Consider the following 26,745-nt stretch of genomic DNA (forward strand, 5'->3'; position numbering starts at 1 on the left):
TATATGTATTGCATTAAAACCTTATGTTTAATCCAATGAAGTAACAACTCATCACCTAGGAAAGTGATTTCCATTATCATGAAAGCTAGAGAAAATTCCAAAGCCTTTTAGTGAACCTGAAAATCATGATTTTTCTCCTGTTCCACTAGCATTAAACTCCCCCTCCTACCTTCATTTCCAGATACAAACATTCTTTTGAGTAGCTGTTCAGTTACCATGAAAATGACATGTTAGTTTCTAAAAAGAATTTAGTCATAAAGAATTCAACTGTGGCTTTGCTGCAGTCCCTGAGTAAGTGGCTTCATATTATAGAGCTGCTTCTGAATGAATAATTTGTTTCAAATTCCCCATTTTTTTCTAGATCTATGGACAACAATTATGTTCCTCTCTAAACCATTACAACTGAATGAGTTTATTTACAGAGGCCATCCTCTGGTTCTTTGTTTCTTCTCTGTAATGGCCTTCATCTGTAGTTTAACTCCCATACTACTCCTGCAGCTGCCCACCAAATAGTTTGTCAAATGCAGAGAGTAAGCATTGTTTGTGTGATACTAGGTGGACCTGTCTTGTAATGTTTTAAAATTTGCAGATTGTGTTCTTGTGTCTGAGATTTGTCTGAATTACCTAGAAAAATCTTAGCCATACTAAATGTTAATTTCCGTAGAGCTCTCCAGCATTTGTTAAGGATATGTCAACGATAAATATACAGAAATTCAAATCACTAAGAAGACAAGGTGCAAGTAGTGATGTAGAAAGTGCAGCCACATATTATAAAGACTGAAAAAGATTGTTTAAAAAACCAAGCAGCCTTTTAGTTGTGGTTCTTCTGAAAAGAAGTGGTGATTTAAGAAAACAAAGAACTAGACAGCAAATTTTCTTGGTAATACCAGAATTTCAGAGCAAGGGTATAATGTTTACTAGAGAGAGTTGTATGGGTTGTATTACATGCAGTCTGTTTCCTATTTCACACGAAATAATTTCCTCCTAATATCTAGCCTAAATCTCCTCTCTTCAAATTTTAAACTGTTGCCTTTTTGTTGTCCCCATGCCTTAGCAGAGCCTTGTGGAGGATGTGCTCCATGATCTTGGCAGGCACAGAGTGGAGACTGGCCTGTAGTTCCCTGAAGCATCTTTTTTTCCATTTTTGAAAACAGGGGTTCTGTTTCCCATTTTTCAGTCAGCAAATGGACTATGTTAAAGCAGTCCACTTCAGAATCTAAATATTGTCTGTCATTCATGGAAGTGCATTAAATGTTAGCAAAAGTATAGCTACTTAAAGGTGATACACTTACTATTTTTCTAAATAAATGACCTTTTATTAGCTTTGGTTTTTTAGAAATTAATTCTAGATTTGGATCTGTGCAGCTACCAGCATCAGGTCTGTACTGCCTGGAATTTTTTTCTTTGCTTGGCTCAGACTAATGACTGTCTGACCTTGCTGCTTTGTTTTAAAAGTGTGCTGGGAGCTGCTCATCAAAAATAATCCAAATCATGCCTCCTGAGTCCTCTGCCTTCTATTGTACTGTGAACAAAAAGAGGGAGCAAAGGCATAGGATAGGGCTTAATGCCTAGAGTATAAAGGGTTGCTTCACCTGAGGGTGAAAAAGAGGAAAGCAGTTGCTTATTCTTCTGGTTTTTTATTCCTACTAACTTGACATTAACTACATGTAGTCCTTATCTGAATCACACTCTTGGTTGAAACTCTGACAATACTCCCATCCTCCTTGCTGAAACAATTGTATAATGCTGGGTGCACAGAAATAAGTACTTGTAAGTGACCCATAAAAAAATAGTTTTCCATTACCTTACATGAAAAATGCATATACCTCTGTAGTTCTAGTTTGCAAGTTCTTCCATATGAGTTATAGACACATGAAAGAAGGTAATTCAGAAGTTATTTTTCATTCTGAATATGACTTAGGGTAAATGCTATTTTGATGGCTTGTTCTGAATATTTTCCACTTTCCACAGGTGAATTTTAATATGACCACTGGTTTGTTGGATAGAGAATAAACATTAATAATACATTACAAAGGTACAGATTCAGATTTTCTATGAGAGGCTAAACTTACTTTGTGATGACATCAGATTAATAATGAAACTCGGGGTAGATTAAAATATATTCCATAAATCATTGTTGTTACAGTTGAGTAACCAGCATCATGTTTCCTGAGTGGTGTGTATTATGTGTAAAGGTGCAGAAGTTGTATATATTCTCTCAGAATCCAACTAATGACAAAATGCTGGAGAGGGGGGTTCCTTAAGTCTGCTAGAAGCAGCTGAAGTAAACTTCTCATTTTTAATCTTTTTATTAAATCATGACTGTCAGCTTTAAAATGAGAGTATCATAATGGATCCTAATATGAAGTGGCACTGTGTTCTGCAATACAGGAATTGCAGAGAAAATACATTTTTGTCTATGTCTCACTTATTTACATTTCACATGAACATAAATAATATCACTCCTACACATACCTGAAATATAGCTACATGAAAAAGGCAAATTACACCAAACAACTTACAGCACTGGGAAGTTCATTGTGTCAACTCTTCACTTATATAAATTTATGAACAGATTTTAAACACTGCTATCTTGGATATGGCCATTTGATATGAAGCCAGGGTTAGCAAAGCTGTGATGACCAGAGGAGTCAGGAGACCTAGAAAACTAAAGACTCTCCTAATAGAATGTGGGTATTTCTTTGGAGAGTGAATCATTGATTTTTTTTTATATACCCAGCTTTAACTTTGGGTGAAAGTTCACATGCTTTAATGAAGAGGGCTCATAATGATTTAGTATATGTCCTTCTCTGGACCAAGGTGTTGAACCCTGCGGTTCTGAAATCAGAACATGAATGAGTAGGCCTAGGAGAAATGAAAATGGCATTCAGCAGAAGTCAGGTTAGAATTTTCTATTTTAATTTATAGTCTTTGTTATCTTCCTTCATCTAGACTTTGAAATACAGTTCAGCAGAACAAAAGCAAGTAAGGTAGCAAGAGGATAAGTGAAAGCAGCTTTCAAGTTACAGACTTTTTTTGATGTTACAGGCTGTTTCTTCTATCTGGTTGTTAATGTCCGGTTTATTACTAATGTTAGGTGTAAACAATAGCACAAGCTGCCCTCAGAATATTGCATGCAGTACTGATGAGACCTGTCATTATAAAAAAGACAACTGAAATACTGAGGAAAGTTCAAAGCAGGGTAGCTAAGGGGAGAAATATATGAGTTATAAGGAAAGATTTATTGAACTTAATTTGTATAAGCTGGATAAGAGGTGATTAAAGGAGGATATTAAATCACCAAACAAATATTTGAGAGGTGTTAATAAAAGAGAGGCATGGGGATTGTTTCTGTAGTTACTCATAAAATGACAAGGTAGTATTTTAAAACTAGATGCAAAACAGTTTTAATACCAGAAATAATCTGCAACTGTAAGGGGAAAGTAATGAGCTGGTAGCAACAGAACTAACTTGTGTTCAACAGAGCTGCTCTAAATAGTTCAGATCCTAAATAGTTTAGAGTGAAATCCTCATGGAATTAGTGTAGAGAAAGAACTTTGTCACCATTAGTCAGCTTGAGCTGCTGCTTTCTTGCTCATTTTATTAACTAGTGCTGATGTGATATCCTTGCCAATTATCAAAGTTAACTAAACTTTTCACTGAAATAATTTTAAATGGCATGAACGAGGATGCTTAGCTCTTGTTCTGTCTTTGCATGGGAGGTGTGGAAACTCCCTTCCTACAGGAGAAGACAGGTGTGTGCAGCAGCACACAGAAGGTAGGTCCATAAGGACCCCGGTAGCAATAATCCCAAGGTAGCAGAATCAGCTCCAGCACATGCAAGGATTTCTGGATTTTTTTACTTGGTAGCTCCTGTACAGCATTTTCATCTCTGTCTTGACAGTATTTGATGTATTTGGGGCGCAATGCTAAAATAGAGTATATTTTCCAACTGGTATAAGCCTTTTCTTGTCACTGTGTACTAAGCATACTGTGCAACCTTAGGAGTTGCGTGAAGGTGTTTGTGCGGAGATTCTTTGGTGATTCTGAGTTGTCTTGGTGACAGCCCATTAGGAAAGAGAGTTGTACTGACAAACTACTAGTGCAGCAGACCCAAGGGTCAGTCCTAGAGTTCTTGCTTTTTACTTAGAAGAATAAAGTACAACTATTATAGATAAGGTACGTAGGATTGGGTAGCAGCAAGAGCTGTCTTTTCTGATTAATAAAGGAAGTATAAAATGACTGCAGAGACATTTGAAAACAGTTGTAATGGTCTGTAGTTGGTAAAGATAAGTGGCTTAACATCAAAACAAATTGGCATTTTAAAAAATGTGATTTCTGCTTCTAGAGTTTATCTAATAAGAGTAGTAACAAAAAGGCTGATACCACACATTTCTTACATTTTAGAGCAGTATCTCTATCATTCTAGAAAGACAGTTAATGAACTTAACCAACTTCCTCATGCTGAGTAGGAAAACAGGCTCCATATCTAAGTAGTGTTGTGCTTCAAAAGAATGAATTATAGAAAAGAATTTGAACTACACAGCTGGGTTTGGAAAGCTGAAAAAGAATCTTGAGCTACTTTCTGTAAAACGTCTATTAAAATTACAGGTATTAGAGGATCATTACAAATAAAACCCTCAGGAAACTAGGTCAGAAATGCAGTGCAGAGTGTTTATTTACCATGTTCATTCTCAGTTAGCGAGAGGGCCATCATTTCACTATGCCAGTGAAATGTGGTCCCAGGGAAAAGGGAGTGGTTGGTAAGTTAGAGATAAAACCTTTTTATCCATACTATAATACCCAAATACAAATGCATCTGAGTTTAAAAGGCTGTATTATAATAGGTGTTTTCCAGTCATATCCTATATGATAACTCTTAAAGCAGAATGTATCTAGTAAATAGTAGATAGTGTTACACACAATGGAAACTTTCAAGTCTGCTCCAGAATGAAAGCAAGATTAGAAAACACCAAAAAAGACAGTAATATGGGCTGAAAAAGAAAGTACAACAGATTGAAGGTTACACAATTACCACTCTTCACAAATAAATACGTGAAAGGAGGTTGTAGTGAGAGTGGGGTTGGTCTCTTCTCACTGGTAGCAGGTGACAGGACATGGGGAAATGGCTTCAAGTTGAGTCAGGGGAGATTTAGATTCAATATCAGGAGAAACTTCTTTACAGAAAGGGTTTTTAAGCACTGGCATAAGCTCCCCAGAGAGGTGGTTGAGTCTCCATCCCTGAATGTGTTTAAAAATAGTCTAGTTGTGGTGCTTGGGGACATGGTTTAGTGGTGGGTTATCAGGAATGGGGTAATAGGGTTAGGATGAGGTTGGACTTTATGATCTTGAAGGTGTGTTTTCCAGCCTAAGCACTTCTATTATTCTATTTTCACAATAGACAGGACAATTAATAATATTATGTTTGATCTCCACCTTTGTGCTTAACAGAAAGGCAGTGCCATTTTCCCCACAGAATTTAAGAAAAGAAGCATGGCCATAAAATATGTCCACTGTTAGCTCTGGTGGAGCAGAATCACTCCACATGAAATTGGATAAAATAGTATTCCGTTTCTTGCCTAGTGATTATTTTTCTATGGCTAATGTCTTTGATCTGAAATACATTTACTTCTGGTTGTAGTTCAGATGACTTCTGTAATCGATCAATTTTCTAGAAAGTTAACCAACTTTGCTGAAGACTACAGGTATTTTTCTTGTCTTGTTAAAATAAAAATCTTAAGGCTTTAGAACTAAGGCAGAAATTAGAATATTTTATGATAAAAATCAATCTTTTCAATAAAATTTATGAAGGTTAAGTTGAATAAAAAATAATGGATTTGTATGTCTGTATCTCATCATAGTACTGGAATTTTTTAATTTTTAAGAAACTTAGTTATGACCTATTAATTTTTAGAAATTATTATATGAGTTTTCCACAGATCTCCAAATGAACATTTTTTACAAACTGCTAGACCATCACTGAAGTCAGTGTGCTCCATGGGAATACAAAGAATGCCTCTCGTGACTCTGAAGAAATGACAAGATTGATTTTTCAGGAGTTTTGGTCCTAAATTACTGTTAGATTTAATAAGAATTTCCACCAAGATTTTAGCACAGAAGGAAGATCAAAGCAATTACTTAGCTCTTCCAGGTGGCAGAAGGGAAAGTTCTAAAGTATCCAAGGTGAAAAAGCAGGCAGTTTTCATCAAATTTTTTGAGATTTATGACAAAGGATTTTCAGAACCAGATTCCAATTTTTCATAGTGCTTGCTTGGTTATATTCCACGTTCTCAATTGTTAGTATGTGTACTTTTATAGCATTACCATAAAGAGATCCATAAAAAATTCTAGAAGAAAGTGAAAAACAAATCCTTGTTTCTATTGTTCTTTTTGCTTCTCTTCATCGGTTGTAGCCTCTGACACATTGCTTCTTTTCCCCTGATCCTTTTCAGTGTGAGACAGTGTATATTCTTCCAAATAGGTTTTTGAAAGTAGTCCACAGGGGTGCATTTTAACCGACTCAAGTTGTGAGGCAGATTGTGCAAATTGCTCAGTGTGTGCATTTAGGACCACTGTAAAAGTAAATCCCACTCTGCAGCTGTTTTATTTGCTATTGAGCAGTGTGACACCAATAGCTGTTTAGGAAAAGCAACTCAGACAAAAAATAAGGAAAAAAAAAAAAAAGATACTTCCAATATCGGGGGTGTTTTGATTCCATAAAAAAATAGATTGCTTCTTGATTTCTTTACTTTCCAACTCACTTTTCAGTTTCGTTCAGAGGAGCTATAGCCAAATGATGATGCAGGTATCTCTTCAGTGGTTGTATTGTGTGTCCATTGAATGTTTTCCCAGGGCTAAAGTTTGTGAAATAGAGGACATAGAGATAAAGCCTTCTCTTAGACAGTATGGTGGGAAATGGGAGTGCAGTGAGCACCCTTGCCCCCAAAAAAAGGATCAGGTTATCCCTTCTCATTCTTGACTGACATTTTTATGATAGGCTCTTAAAAACTTTCAGTAATAGAAATACTACAAAATCTCCAGGCAACCTTCTCTCTCTGTATTTACCTTCTCTGTTTGGAAATATTCCCATAATGTTAAACTGTGGTTTACATTTTAGGGTCATCATTTTTTCTCTTTTCCCCAACAGAAAAGGAGAGTAGCTTTTTTTTTTACATATTTGACTGTAAAGCCTTTATCATGTTCCCCTAACTATATAAACCATTTTTTTAAAAACTGGACACATTGTTCCAGCTGCAGTCTTCCTAGTGTGAGTGAACTGGAAGTATTATTCCTCAGTTCTTCCAGATACCACACTGGCTAATATACCCGGAAATGTTTGAGCATTTTTATCATCAAAACTGATGACTCATGTTCAGCTGATTTTGACTCCATGTTCTTTTCTGTCTTGTGAGTCATCTGCTCTATTGTAATTGTGAAGTTAATTGTTTCACCCACACAAAATACTTTTTACTCCCCAGATTGAGTTGCATCCTGCCTTTTTAGACTGTCCAATTTGTCAAAACTGGTTTGAACTCTAAGAAAGTTCTTCCAACTTTGTGTCATCCAAAGCCTCGATAAATTCTTCTTGTCCATGATTACCAAATGATGCTAAAAGCAGAACAAACCCTATGAACCACATCATCCATCTATCCACTTTGGCAGTAAGCTGTTGATAACTGTTCTGAAGACAGCAATCCAACAAGCAGCTACCTGCCTTACATCAGTTTATGGTACTAATCACCCCACACATTTAAACTCCCTGGCATGTATCATTTTCATCCATCATAACATGCTGAAAGTGATTGTGTTTTTATTCTTGGTTTGTTCCTGGGCTGAACTGAAGTACAGCAGGCTGAATGCTCAATGAGTTAATGTTCTGTGTGCTATATGGGTATATACTATTTGGGGAGCCTGAATTTTTTTCTAAAAATAGATTGAGAACTGGTGAATAGCGCAAAAGAAGAAATAAATATCCTTGAAATCCTCTATGCATAACTCTCTTAGTCTGTCTCTGTCACATTACTTATGTAAGTATGTAGCCTTTTTGTGTTTATTTATTTGCCTCATAAGAGACACCAACACTTACCTCTTGCTGACCTTCATTCTATGGATTCTGAATGTAGAAATACTGGTGCTAACAGTCGGTCTGTGCAATTTGACTCTATCTGATGTTTAAAAACTTCAGCTCTTGCAGTAATTAAATCAGTAAATTTCTTTTTAGCTCTTTATTACATTTGAAATGGAAACTTGACTTTTTGACTCTTAGCTTCTGGCAAATGGTTTATGGCCTGATACAGCAGATAGAAATATGTATAAAACTACTGAAAGAATAGGTTGTGTCAGTATCTTTATGCAGAGAAAAAAAACCAAATTATTTTTATGTCTTGAAAGTTAGAAAATTTAATTCTGATTTAGGCACTTTTTAAGTTATTCAGTCTTGTAGATATATTTCAAACTTAATACAAGGGATAGACCATTTCATACAGTATGAGAAAAAAATATGTCTAGAAAAAAACATCACTGTATGAAGTATTTAACTTGTCTCAGAGGAAACTGCAGAATACGAAATGTGGCATTTTATACAAGTAATCTGTAGGTTAGACTTAACTATGTAAATTAGGTATAAAAACCCCAAGTAATTGAAACTGCATAAACAATAATAATGGAGAAAATTTTGGTAGGGTTAATACAAGGGCCACAGATCATTTGATCGGCTTTATTTGTGAAAAAAAAATCAATGTAGACCAAATTCTGATACCCTAATTCTGCACTAGAATCCTTTTTATAGGCTATCTCATTTATAACATAATTTTTCAATGCATAATTATTATTCTTAAATAATAAACCAATGAGTCAAAGCAGTCACAACTATCATATACTTTTAGAAATAAATCCAATTTACTCTCCTTACCAAGGCTGCTGTGGAAGAAATGGCCGTATTCTTTTACCCAAAGTATTTTGCATAAATGTTTATTATTATATTCTGGACCTTACTGTCCCCCAGTTTTCATTAATAAATTCCACAGAGGCTTTACTTGTCAAGATTTTCCAGAATAACTTAGGTGCCCTCGTACAGTTGGTACAGAACAGTTAAAATGTCCATGTATTTGACTTCAAGGCTGCTTGATTGGTTTTACAAGCAGTGGATACAATATGTTTGTTAGGGTCCTGAGCACAACCTCAGTCAGGTTTAGTTGGTTAAGTTCAGGTGTAGCTGGCTTTATCCAAGGTCAGAAAGAAAAATTTTGCAGGACTGCTCCTTTTCCTTGGGAGCTGATTTTGGGCTGAGGTTCCACTGCTCTCCCCAAGCTGTGCTTCAGCTGCACCCAGTCACTCATCTTCTTGGTTCTGACTCTGATCCAGACCCTCCAGCAGGATTGCCTGGCCTGGCCTCAGACCTGCCTTGTTACTGTGATCTTGCTTGTGAGTGATCATCAGACTGTGGCTTAGGCTGGGTCTGACTGCAGCCTGGCTCCTTGGTCACTGCTCCTGCCTGCCTTGTTTCCACACTGCTCCCAACTCACCTGTAACTGCTCCCAGCTCCACTCCCCATCTCTTGGCATGAAAAATCACTGCTTATTGATTTCCTTAGGAACAAGAGATTAATCTGGCTTGGCAGTTGCAGATGTAAGATAGGGGTTTCATTTTCTATTTATGAAATATGTAAGACAACAACCCAGTGTTTTATGGAAATCTTTTGCAGGATTGTAGGTTACAAGGCTGCTAATATGCTACGTTTGGTGGTTTGTGTAGCAAGGATTTATTCTAAATGCTAAATATCATCATGCTCTTTAGCTTGGTCCTATATTCAGCCATGAAAAGAAGGTCTTATCAGATTCTTAGTATTACAATATTAAAGGGAATTTGATTCTAAAATCTGCTAAAATACATCTTTATTAATGATAAAACCAGGAACATTTCTTTATTCCCCATAAAAACATGAAGAGATAATGGCAGTATTTCACCCAGAGTGTCATTTCTAGAAAGCTTATTTAATAGAAACTATCCCAGGTGAAAGAAAAAGAGCTACCTGAAGCCTCCACAGCTATGCTACTCCCAAAAGAGAAATCAAAGCTAACACATTTGTAATAAGTATTGATTAACAACTAGAAACTCCTGACAATACCTAACAAAGAACAGGTTTAAAAAAGTAAAAGACAGAATGAGAGCTAAGGAAATGTCTGATCAAGCCCAGTAACAAGTGTGTGGGATCAACTTATCCAATCTATTCAACATGCAAATCTTAACAAATATGCAGTACAATATGGAATTCTTGCCCTCTTTTTTAATTAATTCCAAATACTTGGTGAATCACTGTCACTGTCTGCCCATAAGCTATGTCCTTCAGATTTCATAAGTACAGGATCATGACAAGAGACACTTAGCCCTCTTAAACTTCAAGCACCGCAGTAAATCGCTGTATTTCAATTTAAAATTTAGAGTGGTTTTCCCTAGGTTTTGTGGGATAATTGATTTATATTTTTTATTATGGTGGACATCACTAGACTGATGAATGCAATTTAAATTTACCGTTAAAAATTAAGAATAGAACTTTTCATACTGAATTTTGTAAACATAATAGCACAGTACAGAAGGACAATTTTTAGCAAGAAAAAAAGATTTTAGTATTTCTTCTGTTAGATGTCCATGAAATCAATAGCAGTTTCCTGTACTTGCAGACACCATACTGCCAACCCACTGATGTTTTATAGTTGGACATACTACAAATCATTTTCTTCTCTGTTTTAAACAACTTCTAATCTAATAAAGGAGGTGAAAGCAGCTTAGTGAGGTCATTGTCTGACAAGTGATCCTTATAGAGCAGAGGCAACAGAGAGACTTCAGGAGTTTGCAGTTCTGGTGACCATGCTAAAGAAATACTGAAAGACATGCTGCCATTGTCCAGTAGAAGTTGTGTTCTATAGAGCAACAGATTAAATAATGGGTTTGGCTTTAAAATGTTCTGAACAATCTGATGGATATGGTTAACAGAGTTTACAGGTTAAGTTTATTACTTGGTTGTCTTCTGTTTATGAATCGTGTAGGGAAATGATGGCTCTCAGTAAGAGGTAGAGCAGAAACAAAAAAGTTTACCAGGAAAAAAAAAAGTAAAAATTAGTATATATCACAGGTATGATTTATTCTTGGGGTGTAGACCATTAATTCATTGCACTTTTTTTTAATCAAGGTAGTTGGTCTATAACATACTTTTTTGAAAATCTCTAATTCTTCTTTTATCCTTGGTACTAACAGGCAAAGTAACTGTACAGTGAACAAATATATACATTAAAATAGCTGCAAATTTGAATTTGGGACTGTACCTGACTATTTTCCCCCATTATTGTAGCTATAATTAAAACAGCTCTTCCCAACATGGACAGAGAAGCCAAAGAAGAATACTTTGTGGTCATCCAAGCAAAGGACATGGGAGGACATATGGGTGGACTCTCTGGAACTACAACAGTGACAATTACACTCACTGATGTTAACGACAATCCTCCTAAGTTTGCACAGAGTAAGTGCCACTATGTGTATTTGTTCTATATAAGAAAGTAATATAATGGGGGGGTTTTAGCATTTTATCAAGATTTATTTTTTTTAAATCATCATATTGCCTGGGTCTGTAATGTCAAGATATGTAGCTGTTACTACAGCTGTAGCTGTTACTACAGAGAAAGAGGGACTTGTGCCCACAGCAACGTACACAACTTTCTGTCTTCCCTGTTGTTCCCCTCAAATCCACACAGAAGTGCTCGGGGAGTTTTTTCATGTATTTCTCTACTTTCAATGCAGTTATTTCTAAGTGCTGGTTTTAGTTACTGTGCTTCCATATCATGCAGACAAGTGACACCCCCAATAAAAGAAATATATAACTGATTAAAGAAAAGAAAGGTTTGACTAATTAGGTAACAGTGAAAAAAGCAAAGAAAATCAGTCTTAGATTGTTGTTGATATTTAATTCAAAATCCATATTTACTACAGTAGTTCCAATGGATATCTCACTGGGCTAGGTTAAAATGATTTGGAATCCTGCTGAGATTCTCTACAAGCTTTGTAGTAAATTTCAAAGATGAAGACAGAAAGAAGAAAAGGAGCATAACAAGTGGATTAATTTTATTTTGGAACTGGTGAAATCTAATGTATTATTGGAAACTTATCTTGTTTTATACAGCTTGATCTCAAAACTTACAAGGTATTAGGAGCCAGGTTTGGGGGTGTAGAATGTTCACATGTAGTCTTAGTATTATTTTTACTTCATTAGAGTCATGTTTTTCTAACTTATGCACCTAATGTAAAATTCATTATTTTCCACATATGTGTGACTTGAAGTCCACTTTTGCCCTATTCTGAAGACACAAAGAGTGAAATGAGTTTGTCCTATGATTGAGCATGCGTTACTCTCTTATTATCTAGAAAATGAATGTACAAATAAGAGCTAAAACATAAAATTAATAAGCAGAGGTAAAATCTTTTTTGCAAAACACATACTTCACCACCACATTTTAGTATTTTTTAACAGATAATCACTGTGCACAATAAAAGGTTTTCTCTCGTTATAAATACAAAATCCTCAAATTTTTCCTTCATATCACATTGTATAGCAACGTTTTCCAGCATGTGATGACAATTCCCCTAATAATGTAAACATCTATAGATGAGATTCCTGGCTGAACTGTATCACCGGAATGCAGAAGGACATTTCTTTTATATGTGCCATGTGCTGTAGCTCTGACTGTTTGCTACAGATGCACTTTCACTAGCTTACATGGCTTTTGTACAGTATCAGCACTTTCTGTCTCAAAAAGCCTTTGCCTGGCAGTATGAAAAAAGCTGCTCAGAAAATCAGCAACACAACTGTTGCTACTTGGTACACTTGCTGGAGATCTCAGCGGGAAGCACAGGACTGAATGCTTACAGAGATGAAACTGTCCTTTTCCTCTGCAGTTTACTCATATCTGTTCTGCAGTTTGATAGAGTGATACATCAACTGGATAGCATGAGGAAAGCTTCATTGCAGACCCCTGAAATCTATTTTCTATATGAAAAATGTAGATTAGTTTTTCTTCAACAAAGAGAGTCACTGACTGTCTGTGTAACTGTTACAGCCAGTGCATTTCAGTGCAGAATTCAAGCTACCATCTGGAACTAACCACCCTGTTAGAACACTGACCATTATGCAGCTTCATTAGAAAAAAACTGCATGTCCTATAACTTCATGTTGTGTATATATTGCCTGTAATGAGAATGAGCCATAGTAAATATTGTAATGGATGTTATTACAAAGTCTGCCTTTTAAAATTAAACATTCATAGCATGCTGCCTAGCATTACAGATTAGTCATGACTCTGGCCTTATACAAGAGGTGATCAAGTCTCCAACATTTTTTCACACTGATGAAACACAGTTTGCATTTGTCTGGAAAAGAAAATAAGAAAGGATCAAACTTACAATAGAGACTAACCAGAATGAAATAGAAATTCATAAGATGTAATACATGCTGCTTTCACAATAAATTGTAATGAACTCAGAAAGCAGTGTGTTTTATCGGTTTATTGTTTCCAGGCAGGACAGAAATGTATATTTATGGTTTGATTTCAGAGTGTGCTAGCCTCCTGAGTTTTAGAAATGAAAAAGAGGAACTTTCACTGCTTCTGTGATCTCTTTGAAATAATTTTGGAGGCATTTTGTAAGTCACAGAAGTTTTTAACCTGCCAGTTTGCCACAGGACTGCACTGAGAACTGTGTGCTGCTGTGTAAACCAAGGGTTTTCAAAGATGCCCAGTTCTGCCAGGGACAGAACAAGGAGTAGTGGTCACCAAGTAGCTCACAGGATATTTAACTTGAACATGAGAAAATTCTTCTTAACTCTGAGGGTAACAGAGCACTGGAACAAGTTTCCCAGAGATGTTGAGGAGTCTCCATCCCTGGAGTCATTCAAAACCTTCCTGAATGTGTTCCTATGTAATCTTCTCTAGGGGATCCTGCTCTAGCAGAGGGTGTTGGATGAGAGGATCTCCAGAGGTCCCCTCCAAACCCTAACATTCTGTGATTCTGTGTAATCAGCTGTGTTTGGAGTTTCAAATCATGAAGTGAGGACAGCAGTATAAATTATCAACACATAATTTAGTTTCCTGCGTTACCTGATTGCTTTAGCTGCTCATTGTTTGTGGGCCATTATGAATATACTAAAGGAATCTTGATGATCTCCAAATTATCTCTAATAATGTAGCCTAGAAACATTTTAAAAAAAATAAATTCCGTGTTGGGACAGACTAGGTTTATAGCTAACATATTTTTCAGTTTCTTTCCTACTTTTAACTGTTGTTACTTCAATCAGCTTACAAACAGTTAAAACAACAACTCCAGAACATTTTGTTTTTAGCAAACTACCAGCTGCACATAACTGTAAAAATCACACATTCTCTTAGAACAACTGACAAGAGAAAAGAACAAGTCCAGAACTCTTTGTCAAGAAACTATTTTTATTGTCTCATCTGCCACCCTTGAATTCCTTTTGACTATTTTAATTACTAAGTAGCACTGCAGTTGATTAGATCATGCCCTAACCATAGCTTCAATAAACGTAAATTACCAAGAGGTAAAAAATTAGGCACTCCATGAAGAATTTTTTATGTAATGCATGAATGTGTCTTCTGTTTTTCAGAGTACTGTTAGGAACCCAGAGATATATTAGTAAAATGAATATTTTGATTTTTCTCTTAGTAAAATGCTTCCCTAGAATAATATGTTAAAATTTCTAACTACCATTTTGACACTTCTTGGGTCATAAGGTTTGAAGCAAGTATTACAAAAAATAAAAATGCTGACAATTTGAACAGCACTTTCTAGTGGATTTTAGTTTAACTCTATGACCAAACAGTAAATACACCAATGATATAAATGCACCTTTAAAACATGCATTTTATGAGTTTTGTTGAACGCTTCTTAATTAGTTTCTTAGCACAAAAGTGATGTGAAAGGGATTTTAAAAAAAATCAAATTCAAAAGGGTTAAAAAAGTAGTAAAGATCTAAAATTGTATAAGGCATATTTAAAGCATTAGCCTAATTTTCTGCAGCCTAGAAGCCAACATTTCATAGTTGAATTCTATAAAAAATATAAGCACATGTCTGTAAATGAAAAGGTAAGTTCAGGAGTGTCTGCAGTAGAGAATATTGTATACTTTCAGTGTTGAAAGTAGCTTAAAATTTGTTTGCCAACACTAAGCATGCCTGCAAGGAAGAAGCAGGCTAATACTGCTGGATTGAAAAGAATATTCCCATACAGTAAACTAAATATTCCTATGTACGGAACACCTTTTGCTGCTTTTTTAATAAATAACTTGTGTCAACGTAGTTTATGTCTGTTGCACATCTAAAGATTTTGCATTGGAGAAGTATAAACAAATGAAGAGCACACAGGAGATACTGGAATCAGGTGTAATGTTTAGTCTTTTCCTCTTATTTGTAAGGTCTTTATCACTTCTCAGTAATGGAAGATGTTGCTCTTGGTGAACCAATAGGAAGGGTGAAGGCAAATGACCTCGATATTGGAGAAAATGCTAAATCATCCTATGAAATTATTGAAGGAGATGGAATGGATATATTTGAAATTACTACAGATGCCCAAACTCAGGACGGCATCATTAGAGTGAGAAAGGTAAATGATATCTCTGTTAAAAAAGTTGTTTATTGTACGTACAGCTACACAGCCAGACTGTATTCTATGACAAAGTGCTGAACATCCAAGGGTTCTTTTATCTATGGATAAGATGTCAAACCAGTGAAGTAAAAAAGGGAAGTATAAGTCATATCCCTCAAAATTGCTATTTAGATGACACCCATGGAAGTATTTTGTGTGCTAACCATGTGTTAATCTTACCTGGGTTTCCACACAGTCAAATCATACAGACTTTGCCTCCCTGGTTCCTAAGGAAAAGAGTAGATTAAAATTTGCTTTTTTGATAGTGTAAACTTCCATAAAATCTTGGATGAGTATTCATCAAATACCTTTTCTCTCTTATTTGACTTGCTGGTCAAATACCTTTCAGAGAAAAAAAAATAAAAATCAGATCATATTATTTAAATTACCTGGTGTTTGAGAGGCTTAATCTTCTACCTTTTCTCAAGCTGAACTCTATTTGCTCAATGAGTAATGATTTTACTGAACCTTATGAAGGATATCAGTGCTGTTTCACATTGAAAGTGCCAAATTTGGGCCCTAAATAAGGCTCCAACCCTGTTACCTTTTATATACATGCACTCATATATTCAGGATGAGGCATTTGCATGTACACAGCAAAAAGACCAACCACAGAAATAATGGAAGAAACATCACATCTAGAGCAAAACTTAGCTTAAGTCAAAGAAACATCAATAGCAGACTTCATTTTCATTATTTTCTGGGGAAGAAGAGAGTTGATCCTCATGCTGTGTTCTGAATAAGAATATGGATATAATTTATAGCACTAAATAGAGGTAACAGAGGGCTTAAAGTATGTAGCATAGAGCACTCTAAAGGAATCTTTGTTCTTTTAAAAATCAAAACAAACCAAAAACCTAAATCCTGACATTCCAGTTTCAAGAAGTAAAAGTAATTAATATTCTTCTTGTACCTGTAATTAAAGAGATCAGACAGAGTACCTGTCAAAAGTCTTTATTTTCTGTTTCTCAGTGAGTACCTCAGCGCTGTAGATGCACAATACAATGATGTAGATTTATCTAGATTTAGATCTGTTTTCCTAAAGAGAAAATTATTACATAGATCACTGATCTTTCTTACTGTTATTTATTGTATGCTGTGGCCTCTTGTAAACTAAAGCAATTAGCCTTTTGCCCCAGTCCCCTTGGCTTTATTTCATAACTGAGTCTCTCATATAATGTTGTTTCATATATTCATTTTGACAGGGATAATAATTTTGGTTCTACTACAGTAGATGATGTATGGAGGGTACTGTTCACCAACAGATTTTCTCCAGCATAAATTCATGTGCTTTAGACAATACAGAGTAAATTTTCAATATGATATCCTGATTAAATGTAACTAAATGTATTGGGGTGCTCTCATTTCTACAAAGCATTTGTAGAATAATACAAAATGCAATTGAAAAAATTACATAGGAGCTATGATTGGCAAGTTGTGAGTATGTTCTATATATCACCATAATTACAAAAGATTACTAATTTAAGAGCTGCTAAAGAACCAAGTTTTCTCATGTTTACTAGAATTTGTAAGAAAGACGAAATCCCATTAGAGCTTGATTCTTACCTGAAAAAAATCAACAAAATTTGAAACTATACACATTGAGGGCTTTGACAGACTTCCTGAAGGTCCTTATTTGTGCTCTTGCTGCTATTTGCATTGCAGATTCAGAGTTTCTATGTCCTTTGCTTTTTATCCCAGGGACATTGTAATGCAAATCTTAATATCTTTCCAAAGCTTGGCAATTTTCATCTTTGAGATTTGAATCATTGTGAGACACAAGAGAATTATATAGTGAGTATACTGATGTGCTTCAAGACACAAATTTGAATCTTCTATAATGAAAAAGTCTAATATTCCGAGTGTCACAGATTTGGTTTTACTTGCTATTTAATTCCTTTAAATCCACTGTGTTTTCATCTTTTATGTTTTAATATGGATCTGTGAAATAGTAAAAACAATGGTGACATAGTAGGTATATTCATAGAGTAATCTGTTTTGTGTTTCTCTCTCTGGAAAAAAAAAAAAAAACAAAACCAGAAATAGGAATTGCTTCAGTTTTAAGAAATTCCTGAAAGATGTCTGCTTCATTAACTGCAACAGAAATGCAGTTACCTGAAATTAAAGAATTTTGAAGTACTTTCTTGTATGATTAGCTCTACATTTTTCCACATAATGCCTCTCATGTCCAATAAATAATAATTGCTAGTTCTTTACATTTCTCACATTGTTCTGGAAGTAATAAAATATTTATTCTTTGTGGAGCTAGTATATTTTTTTTCTTATCTCCAAAAACACTGATTAAATGGATGATTAGTATGCAAGTCAAGTCATCACCAAATAATTTGTAGTATTTATCTGATCTGTGATTGTAATGGTATAATTCACGAGAGAGAATATTTTGGCAAATTTTCTGTGAAAAGCAAGAAGACAAAGATTCCTGTTTTTTCTGGGGCTGGTAATACACATATATCAATATATGCCTAAAAAATTGCAGGTTGGATTTCTGGGAGTGGAAAGTGATTACACTGAAACTCACTGAGTGTGCTTGAATGTATATATCTTTCATCCATCAGCATTATATTAATGTGTTCTTTCTCTGCAGCCATTAATAAAAGACATTTATCTTTGTCATTCTGAACAGCCACTGGACTTTGAGACCAAAAAATCCTATACACTAAAGGTAGAAGCAGCCAATATTCATATTGATCCTCGCTTCATCAGTGGAGGACCATTCAAGGATACAGCAACAGTAAAAATTGTGGTAGAGGATGCTGATGAGCCACCAGTCTTTTCATCACCTACTTACCTACTGGAAGTGCATGAAAATGCTGCTATTAACTCTGTGATTGGTCAGGTGACTGCCCATGACCCTGACGTGTCTTCCAGTCCCATCAGGTACTGCTGTTTTAAAGTTCTCTTTGAAAAACCTACTGACAGAATACTGAGTATATTTCTCCATACCTTGAATGACACTGTTCTCATGCTGGTTTATTTCTATGAAAATATTTATAGAGGATTTGGTATATGATGTGAGATTTATCATTTCAGATCATTTTCAAAATCACAAAAATTCCCTTGCTGGTCTTCTGAAACAATAGGAATAATAATCTAATAATTTATACATTTATTATTTAATACTATAATTTAATTACATTACTACCTTAGGGAATTCAACCTGCACAAGACATCTTCAGCATTGTGAGAGTGATGATGATTGTTACAACTATTTCCTAATTTTTGTCATTTACATCAGCTTTTTCACAGAGCCAAATTCTAAACCTTTATTTAGGGGCCTACATGTTACATATCATATTTTAGATTTTCAAAATTAGAAATTGAGAATTTCCAACATGTTTTAATGTATTAGAATTTGTGTATGAAGATGTTGGAGACTGAGTGTCCCTCATTTCTAAATCATCCTGTCCAAACTAGCTAAATGTAGTTTTACCTGCTACAGATCTCCATACAAATTAACTGATTAATACACATTCTACTGCAGCACACAACCCAAAAAGAGTTAATAGACACCAAATTTTCTTACCAGAGAAGCCCTCAGAATGATCAAAGATGGTAATCACATCATAGAAATGGGAAAAAATGAGGTTAGAAAACTGTCACGTGAACAGAAAAAAAGCAATACAGAATGCTACAACTCTACCTATGTCCTGAAATTGAGCCTCTGTAGTATTTCCAAATCCAAAAAATGGAGGTAAAATACTTACTTCATTTATTTTCAAATAAAAACCAAAATACTGTCTATGTGTGACCTGAATCAGAATATTAATTTAATACTTTAATACCAATATTACTATCATTACTTATGAAATGAAATTGTCCAAAATTAATTAAATTTAAACAAAGAGGTAATTAATCAGCGTGTTTTATAGCTTCTTTTAAAAATATATGCCATAATTTAAAAGATTTTTTTTAAGGTATTGGCCTGATAGCTAGTTTAAGGAATATACAGAGTCCAACTTGCTACGCAACTTTTTTTCTTCTTGTTTCATATGATTAATTTGGCATTATCTGGGATAGTTCAGTGAAGTCCAATTTCATGTTTTGAATGTAAAATATTTTAAGGCAAAGTAAAATAATTTTAAGTTAACAATTCTACCATTACAGGAGCAAAAATATTCACCACGGACAAGTATAGAGCATGAATGGAGTTACATTTTTATTTCCCATTCAAGAAAATTGGTATACAACAGGGTCTAACAAAAAAGTGGAAATATTGTTGCTTTGGATTAGAATGTTTCATTCTGATTGTGAATTTTAAGTGTTTATTCTGTGACTATATCTGGTTCAGAACATGTCCACCTTACAGAAACATGGGAAGGGACTAATTAGCAATGGCTTGTGACAAACACAGAATTTTGGCAGTGGTTATTGGTCTAAAATCTCTGTATCTGCCAAAAAACTTTAGACACCTAGAGGTGGATTTAACTAAAGGATGCAAATGTTTTATGGGATTTTTCTCGTTGTTGTTATTCCATAATTCTGGATGAACAGAGGCATCTTTGAATAGCTCAGCGATAAGGTGATGTTTAGATGAATTATGCTTTCATTATCTATTTCTCTGAACTCTCTCTTAACATTGATTGTTAGGTTAGTCTAACTATATCATATCTTTGATAAGAATATTTTTAAAATAAACAGCAACATTTCTTTTCTACCTTTACTAGCTCTTCTGCTGTGCATGCTGTTTAAGGGCCTGGCCCACTTTGAAGCCTGCTAGTGAAGAGGATTTACAAATTTGGCTAACACTGATAAGCATGGTCAGCAGTTCATGTTATTTGAGCCTAGTCCTGTCAGAAGCCTGCCTCAGTGGCTCACATCTTATCACACCTGGACCCTGTGCATCCCTCTTGGGAAAGGGATGCAGTGAATTCAGCTATGCTGGTTGTAAAGCTTCACTGTAGTTTATTTACTAAGGGTGGTGCCTTCTGTCTTATAGAACAATTAGGCTTGAAAGATTATTATCTATTAACATACTATCTGTCAGTTCCAGTGGTACTTACTTCATGTTTCTGTTGTTATTTTAGAACCATGGTCAATTTATCAGTAGTAAGTTATCTTGGATAAAGCATGATCCAAGTGCATAGGAAAAAGCATGAGTAATAATCTTTCTTCCTATACTTCCTCTGCCCTCCTATAAATCACTGCCCTCGAGTGCCTTTCTCTGTGGAGAGATAAGCTTCACTGTGGCAGGTTTTCCCCATTCTCATTGACAGAGATTTCATCTTTGGCAGCAGTTGATCAGTTTCTTAATTCACAGCAGGCCTTAGAAACCTAGATACGATGTTTTCTGCCTCCCTAATGGTACAGCTACTTATCTGTCACTAAGTAGCATGTCCAATTTGCCTGGCATTAATAAACAATGGTGGTTTACCACTGATGAGGTATCAGCTCTGTGATTCATATCTGAGCAGCTGCAACAAAAAAAGGATTTCTGCTCTTATTTACATTGGTGCAAATAAAGAACAGATCAAATTAAGTCATAACACCAATATCAATAGTGCAGGAGCAGGACAAAGAATAATTTCGAGTCTTCTGTTAAACCACTGTGGGGTTGTTCTTATGATTGCCATAGCAGACCCATAAACTAACCAAAACTTCCCAATAACCTGTACTGGGTTTATGGCAATTTCAAAAAGCATTATTTCCCAAGATATTCTTTTCTCATTTTCAGAGAAATGAATGTTTTATGTATAGCTTATGGATCTGACAATGCATTCCCATTAAAAAGAGTTACAATACCATTCTCGTGAAAAGGAAACTGCAAATGTACCATTAGTTTTCCTAAGTTTATGACACTATGGATTTTATTTTTTATTTTGTACCAAATATTTATCAAATGAAAATCAGGAAAGGATTTTACCTCTCTGCAGTCCTGAAAACCCATGTAGCTGAGTTTAAAAATGTTTCATTTTGGATGCTGTTTCTGCTTTGTGAATAAATACTTTTGGGATGAGATGAAATGCAATCTAGTAAATTCACAGATGTTATTTTGTAACTTCAAAAAATGTACTGCAGAAAGACCGTGAATGGAAGCTAAAATGTATTCCTCCTTAGAGAAGAATTGTGCCTCGTCTCAATGGAATTTATGTCAAGCCCAGGCCAACAAAACATTAAATAGCATATAACCATTCCACATTTTATTTTGTTTATGGACTGTAAAAATTGCATGGCTGTTTGATATCAGAAGAATTCTTTCTGCATCATTACATAAATATCAAGAATTATACAACAGCAATGACTGATGACATTTTTAAAAAGTTACCTTAATTACTGTCTTTCTCATATTTTCTCAAATGAAATCTTAAACCTGTGAAAGTCTGTAAGATGTTTTTTACTCATTTCACTAGTACTGGAATTTTACTTCTCATACTTTAATTGGAACTGGAGGAACATCAAAATAAGGTTTATACATTTTCAAAATGATTGCCTGAAGTTAGGCAACTACAGCCTCACTCTTCTACACAAGTGACCTGATTTTCAGAAATGCTGAGTATAGTACAATTCCCATTAAACCATTGAGAAGTGAGTATCTGGAGCTAACTGGAAAATCACTTTACTTAAATGTCCAAATATAGATGCATGTGCTTACCTTTAGACATGTATATTTGGAATTTTACTTCATTTTTTTAATGTTAGCTCTCCTTTAACCAAACTTCTCCTTTTTGAGGTGGGTAAAACTAGTTCCTCTTAGAGAGTAAAGGAAACTTAAATCTCTAACAAATCCCATATCTTAGTTAATCAGGGCTTTTCACTCTTGAGTCCATTAGTTAAGTACCTTACCAGTGTGATTTTGATTTTTAGTAGTAAAGTCTTTAAATATTTAAACTTGAAACAGTTAAACTAAGATTTTGATAAATTTTCATAATTTAGACCTAATTTTCTGCAAGTGAATTGTACCATGCTGAATGCATTGCACAAGCAATCTAATTGCAATGTATCTTTCATTCTAAATATGAAAATATCTGACACTGAAATGAAAAAAGATGAATGCTGTAATCCTAAGCTTTGAAATGAGATCCTAATGCTGTGTCTATCAAAATCAATTGTGGCATTCTGGAAAGAGCTTGAGTTCATCAGAATATGTTTATTGTAGCATGTAAGGGAACTTTTGAATCAGAACTTTTTTTGGAAATTGCTTATGATAAAGCATAAACCAGAATGGAATAACTGATTTTCAGATAACTGTGCTATTGTGGCTGTAGCAAAATATACTCTTGCTCTTTTATCAGTGTATTTGCAAAAAATAGAAATGAGTTCAGAAACTGACAGTTGGTTTTCTGACCACTATATAATGTAATCCATTCTGATGCTGTATCATAACTCACCCTATTATGCATAGATATAATGCAGAACAGATGTAAAATTTTCAGTGCATGCTGTTAGGTTCTGTAATACATAGACACAAAGGCTTAAAAGGCTTTTATATAAATCCACAATTAGGATTCAGTAAAACCCCTTGAAGTCAATTTTTATTGAACCATATCAATAGTTTATCACCAAACTCTCTCTTTTCTTACCTTTCCTGTCAAAAAATTGGAAGGCTTAATCTTGTGCTTTAGTGTCTTTTTGGAAACAATACATTAAAAAATAACTGTGAAAATGGACAAACATGAAAGCTTTCCTGAAGATCCTGTTCTGAGCTTTAAATCATCATCCTGCTTATTGCACTATTGGAGCAACATACTGCAGCTCTTTCTTGTTGTCAGGCTGGCTCTGTTCAGGCTGCATAATTTACCTGGGCATTCACACTTGCAAACTGACTACCTATGACATGAAACTTGTTGTGTTATTAATTAGTGATGTCAATCCAGAAACTACCACTCCTTCAGTGTTTTAGAAGAAAATAGGGATTCACTGACTGCATTTTGCCCCTGGAGCTGCTAGGACCATAACCAAATAATATGCTTGGTAAATAGTTCATGCTTCATCAATCTGAAATTTATTGGTAAAATAATATTATTCAGCCAGTTTTAAAATAAGCATGAAGCCCACCATTTTTGTGTGCTTAACACATTACTGTTGAAATAATCATCAGTAGCTGTGAAATGCCATAGAAACTGTCTCATAAATGTGATGGATTGTGTAATTAACTCTTGATCAGCACCGTTTTTCAAGGATGCTACCCAGTGAACCTGAGGGCATTTTATGACCTTCACACTGGGTATACAGCTAATTACTCCTTGGGCAATAATTATTAACTTTTTTTAGTCTCAGTTTGTCATTTTGTCTTATAAATTATTATGCTATTGAGCTTCTCAATCCATTTGGCTACAAAACTGCAGCTCTCAGAGGGCTCCCTAAGTTGTCTTTTGATTATATGGATTACACCAACTTCATTAAGTAGATTACAGGGATGTCTGTTTTGTAGGTTTTCCATTGATCGGCACACTGACCTTGACAGACAGTTCAACATCAATGCAGATGATGGGAAAATAACTTTGGCAACACCACTGGACAGAGAAACAAATATGTGGCACAACATAACTATTGTGGCTACTGAAACGAGTAAGTATTTGTTTATACAGACTTTGTTCTGTTGGGATTATTATTAATTTTAACAGTGTATGCAGTGGAAACTATGTAATTCAGTAAAAAGTTCAAAGATTTGAATGCTTTGAATCTTTAAATTACAATATTATTTCTTTAAAACCAGCTTTCAGTGTATAACCTTAGTATAGGTTTTGAAGAGATATGTGAGTAGATTTGTACAGGATATATGATGATTTTTAGATAAGGTTTTACAAAACTCCAAACTAAACCCTTATATTTAGTAGCTGTATGAAGGCAGAAAAAAGATAAAGCTTTGCTATTGTAGACTCAAATCAAAAGTTCTTAATGCTGAGTGATATTATGTTTCAGTACCATAAATTATTAAGCACATGGGTAATGTTGCATGAAAGTAATGCTATTTGATAAATATGAATAAATTTACTCATAGGCAGCTATAGACAGGAACATGGATTGCTCAGATCTACAAGGGAATTGTGACTGATCTGTACATCTATGTCACAGGGAGCCAGGAGTGTCACCATGTCTGGGAATTCGAGTCCCAGATTTTCATTCAGAACATTTCTTGATTAATTTGGAATTTTGACACAGTAAGCACTGCTGGCAGGATTGCATAAGACAGTATAATTTGTTTTGAATAACAGCACTGTATTTTAGACACACTTGACATGAACATACTGAGGCAAAAGAACAGATTCAGAGTGTAGGTCCCTCAACCATTGTGGGCGTGTTAGCTGAAACAAATTATGAAAATATTTCTGCTGATGTATCCATCCTGCAGTCAGCATACATACATAATTCCAGTGCATGCAAACACACTTGACACATTGTCGGAAGAACATTTCTCTTCAGAAACTCATCAGTGCTGCTAATTCTTGCATGTAGAAAACAGGATGATGGTAATGCTTGCTTTTTCCCAGAGTACTTTTTTTTTTAAGGATGCAGTGTTATGATACAGAACATTTAATGCTCACTTTCATAATACTGCATCTACGAACACAATGAATGAAATCAGATACACTTGTATGACACATTTTTTTTTGTCAAATACTTTTCTGTGGTATTTGTTTTCAGAAATCAACTTATAAGGAATCTGTAACAGGTAACTAAATGGCATACATAAAAGAGAAAGATAAGTCTTAGTATAAACTAAGCTCTTGGTTTACAACGCCTGTAAACTGTATTCCCATGACCTACCTTAATAATGTGTGCTTCATTGCTAGGAGTGCAGTAGTGCCTACAGTGCCCTGTTAATTACTGTTTAATCTTGCAGGCAAAAAGCTACTTTGGTAAATTAGCAAGAACAGTGGGGGTTTTTTTGCCTTACACAAGGAATCAAACTACATAAGGAAAGAAACAAAGCTCAGGGTTCATAGGGCACATTTTACCCAGGTTAATAGCAAACCAGTTAATAATTTTGATGTTTTCAAAGGAGAAAGATAACAAATTTCCATACCAATTTTCTCAAGACATGAGAAGTGTCAGACCATGAGATTTACCAATGGAATGGAAAGAAGAATTACTAGTTTGTGATCCAAATTGAAGTAATTTTACATTTCATTTCCTCCAAATAGTAAAAAAAGAACAAAATAAATGTAGAGGTTTTCAAGAAACTCTCAGTTTTTAAAATCTCCCTTACCTGTGTGTGTTTCAGTATAGTTAACAGCAAGGAACTTCACTAGCCACATCAGAATCCAGGGTACCTGTTGCATCTTTAGATTTTTAAAACATAATTATACTCAAGCATTTTGTAATAAGTCAGCCTTCTCATTAGACTTCATGGGAACCTCAACATCTATCACTATTGGAAAATTGTCTCTTATCAGACTGGCTATGAAAATAATAACACAAATGTTCTTCTAAGCATTTGCATTCCTGGTGATAGCAGGTTTTTTCACATTCTTAATATATTTATTTGACATTTACATAAAACAAGAGCTTAATTCATAGGCTAATATCTTTGCTTATTTAAGAGAAAATATTTTTAAACTCCTGAGTTAGAAACTAAATGTGTTCATAGAACTGTCAAGGAAGGTAATATGGGCATTTTAAGATTTTTTTTTTCCCAAGACAGTAATAAGTGAGATGTCTGTTATAAAAATAACAAATCTGTTGGAGGAAGACACAAGCAGCAAATGAAAATAGAAAATGTGTCATTATGGTTCTCTCATTGACAGTAATATTACTGGACCTCTGATCTCTCATAGTAATTAAGTCAGTATCATCCATACAGAAGCATTTTCTCTTCCTAGGCTTTCCAGGTTCAGTTGAAGACTCATCTCTCTTCATGTAGGGCAATAATCAGATAATTTCTTTGCCACTGCACTTGCTTACTAATCATAAGCCATGATATTGCATTTTACATCTCAATTCTGAGCACAGTAAATTCTAAATAAACTCTGATTTATCAAGACTTTCAATAATGAACTCCGAGTTTTGCCAATTGCTTTATTTCCTGCTATTTCAGAACTTTGTGCTGATAAATTACCTGCAGCTGCATTTGTGCTTTAAGCAC

General features: G+C 34.8%; 1 protein-coding gene across 4 annotated transcripts in view; it reads left to right on the forward strand.

Moving 5' to 3' along the window:
* The window catches only part of CDH8 (cadherin 8), a 140,640-nt gene that overhangs the window by 66,684 nt on the left and 47,211 nt on the right, over positions 1-26,745 (forward strand). For 2 of the 4 annotated variants that reach the window (XM_030457620.1, XM_030457621.1), the window contains 4 exons: positions 11,348-11,515; positions 15,472-15,659; positions 18,346-18,599; positions 24,091-24,231. In XM_030457620.1, the coding sequence (XP_030313480.1) occupies positions 11,348-11,515; positions 15,472-15,659; positions 18,346-18,599; positions 24,091-24,231 (751 nt within the window). Of the gene's footprint in view, positions 1-11,347; positions 11,516-15,471; positions 15,660-18,345; positions 18,600-24,090; positions 24,238-26,745 lie in introns of all 4 variants that reach the window. The other 2 variants (XM_008491636.2, XM_030457619.1) reach the window with 2 other exon arrangements.

Source organism: Calypte anna, chromosome 11 (genome assembly GCF_003957555.1).
Source record: "Calypte anna isolate BGI_N300 chromosome 11, bCalAnn1_v1.p, whole genome shotgun sequence".
NCBI classification, from domain to species: domain Eukaryota; kingdom Metazoa; phylum Chordata; class Aves; order Apodiformes; family Trochilidae; genus Calypte; species Calypte anna.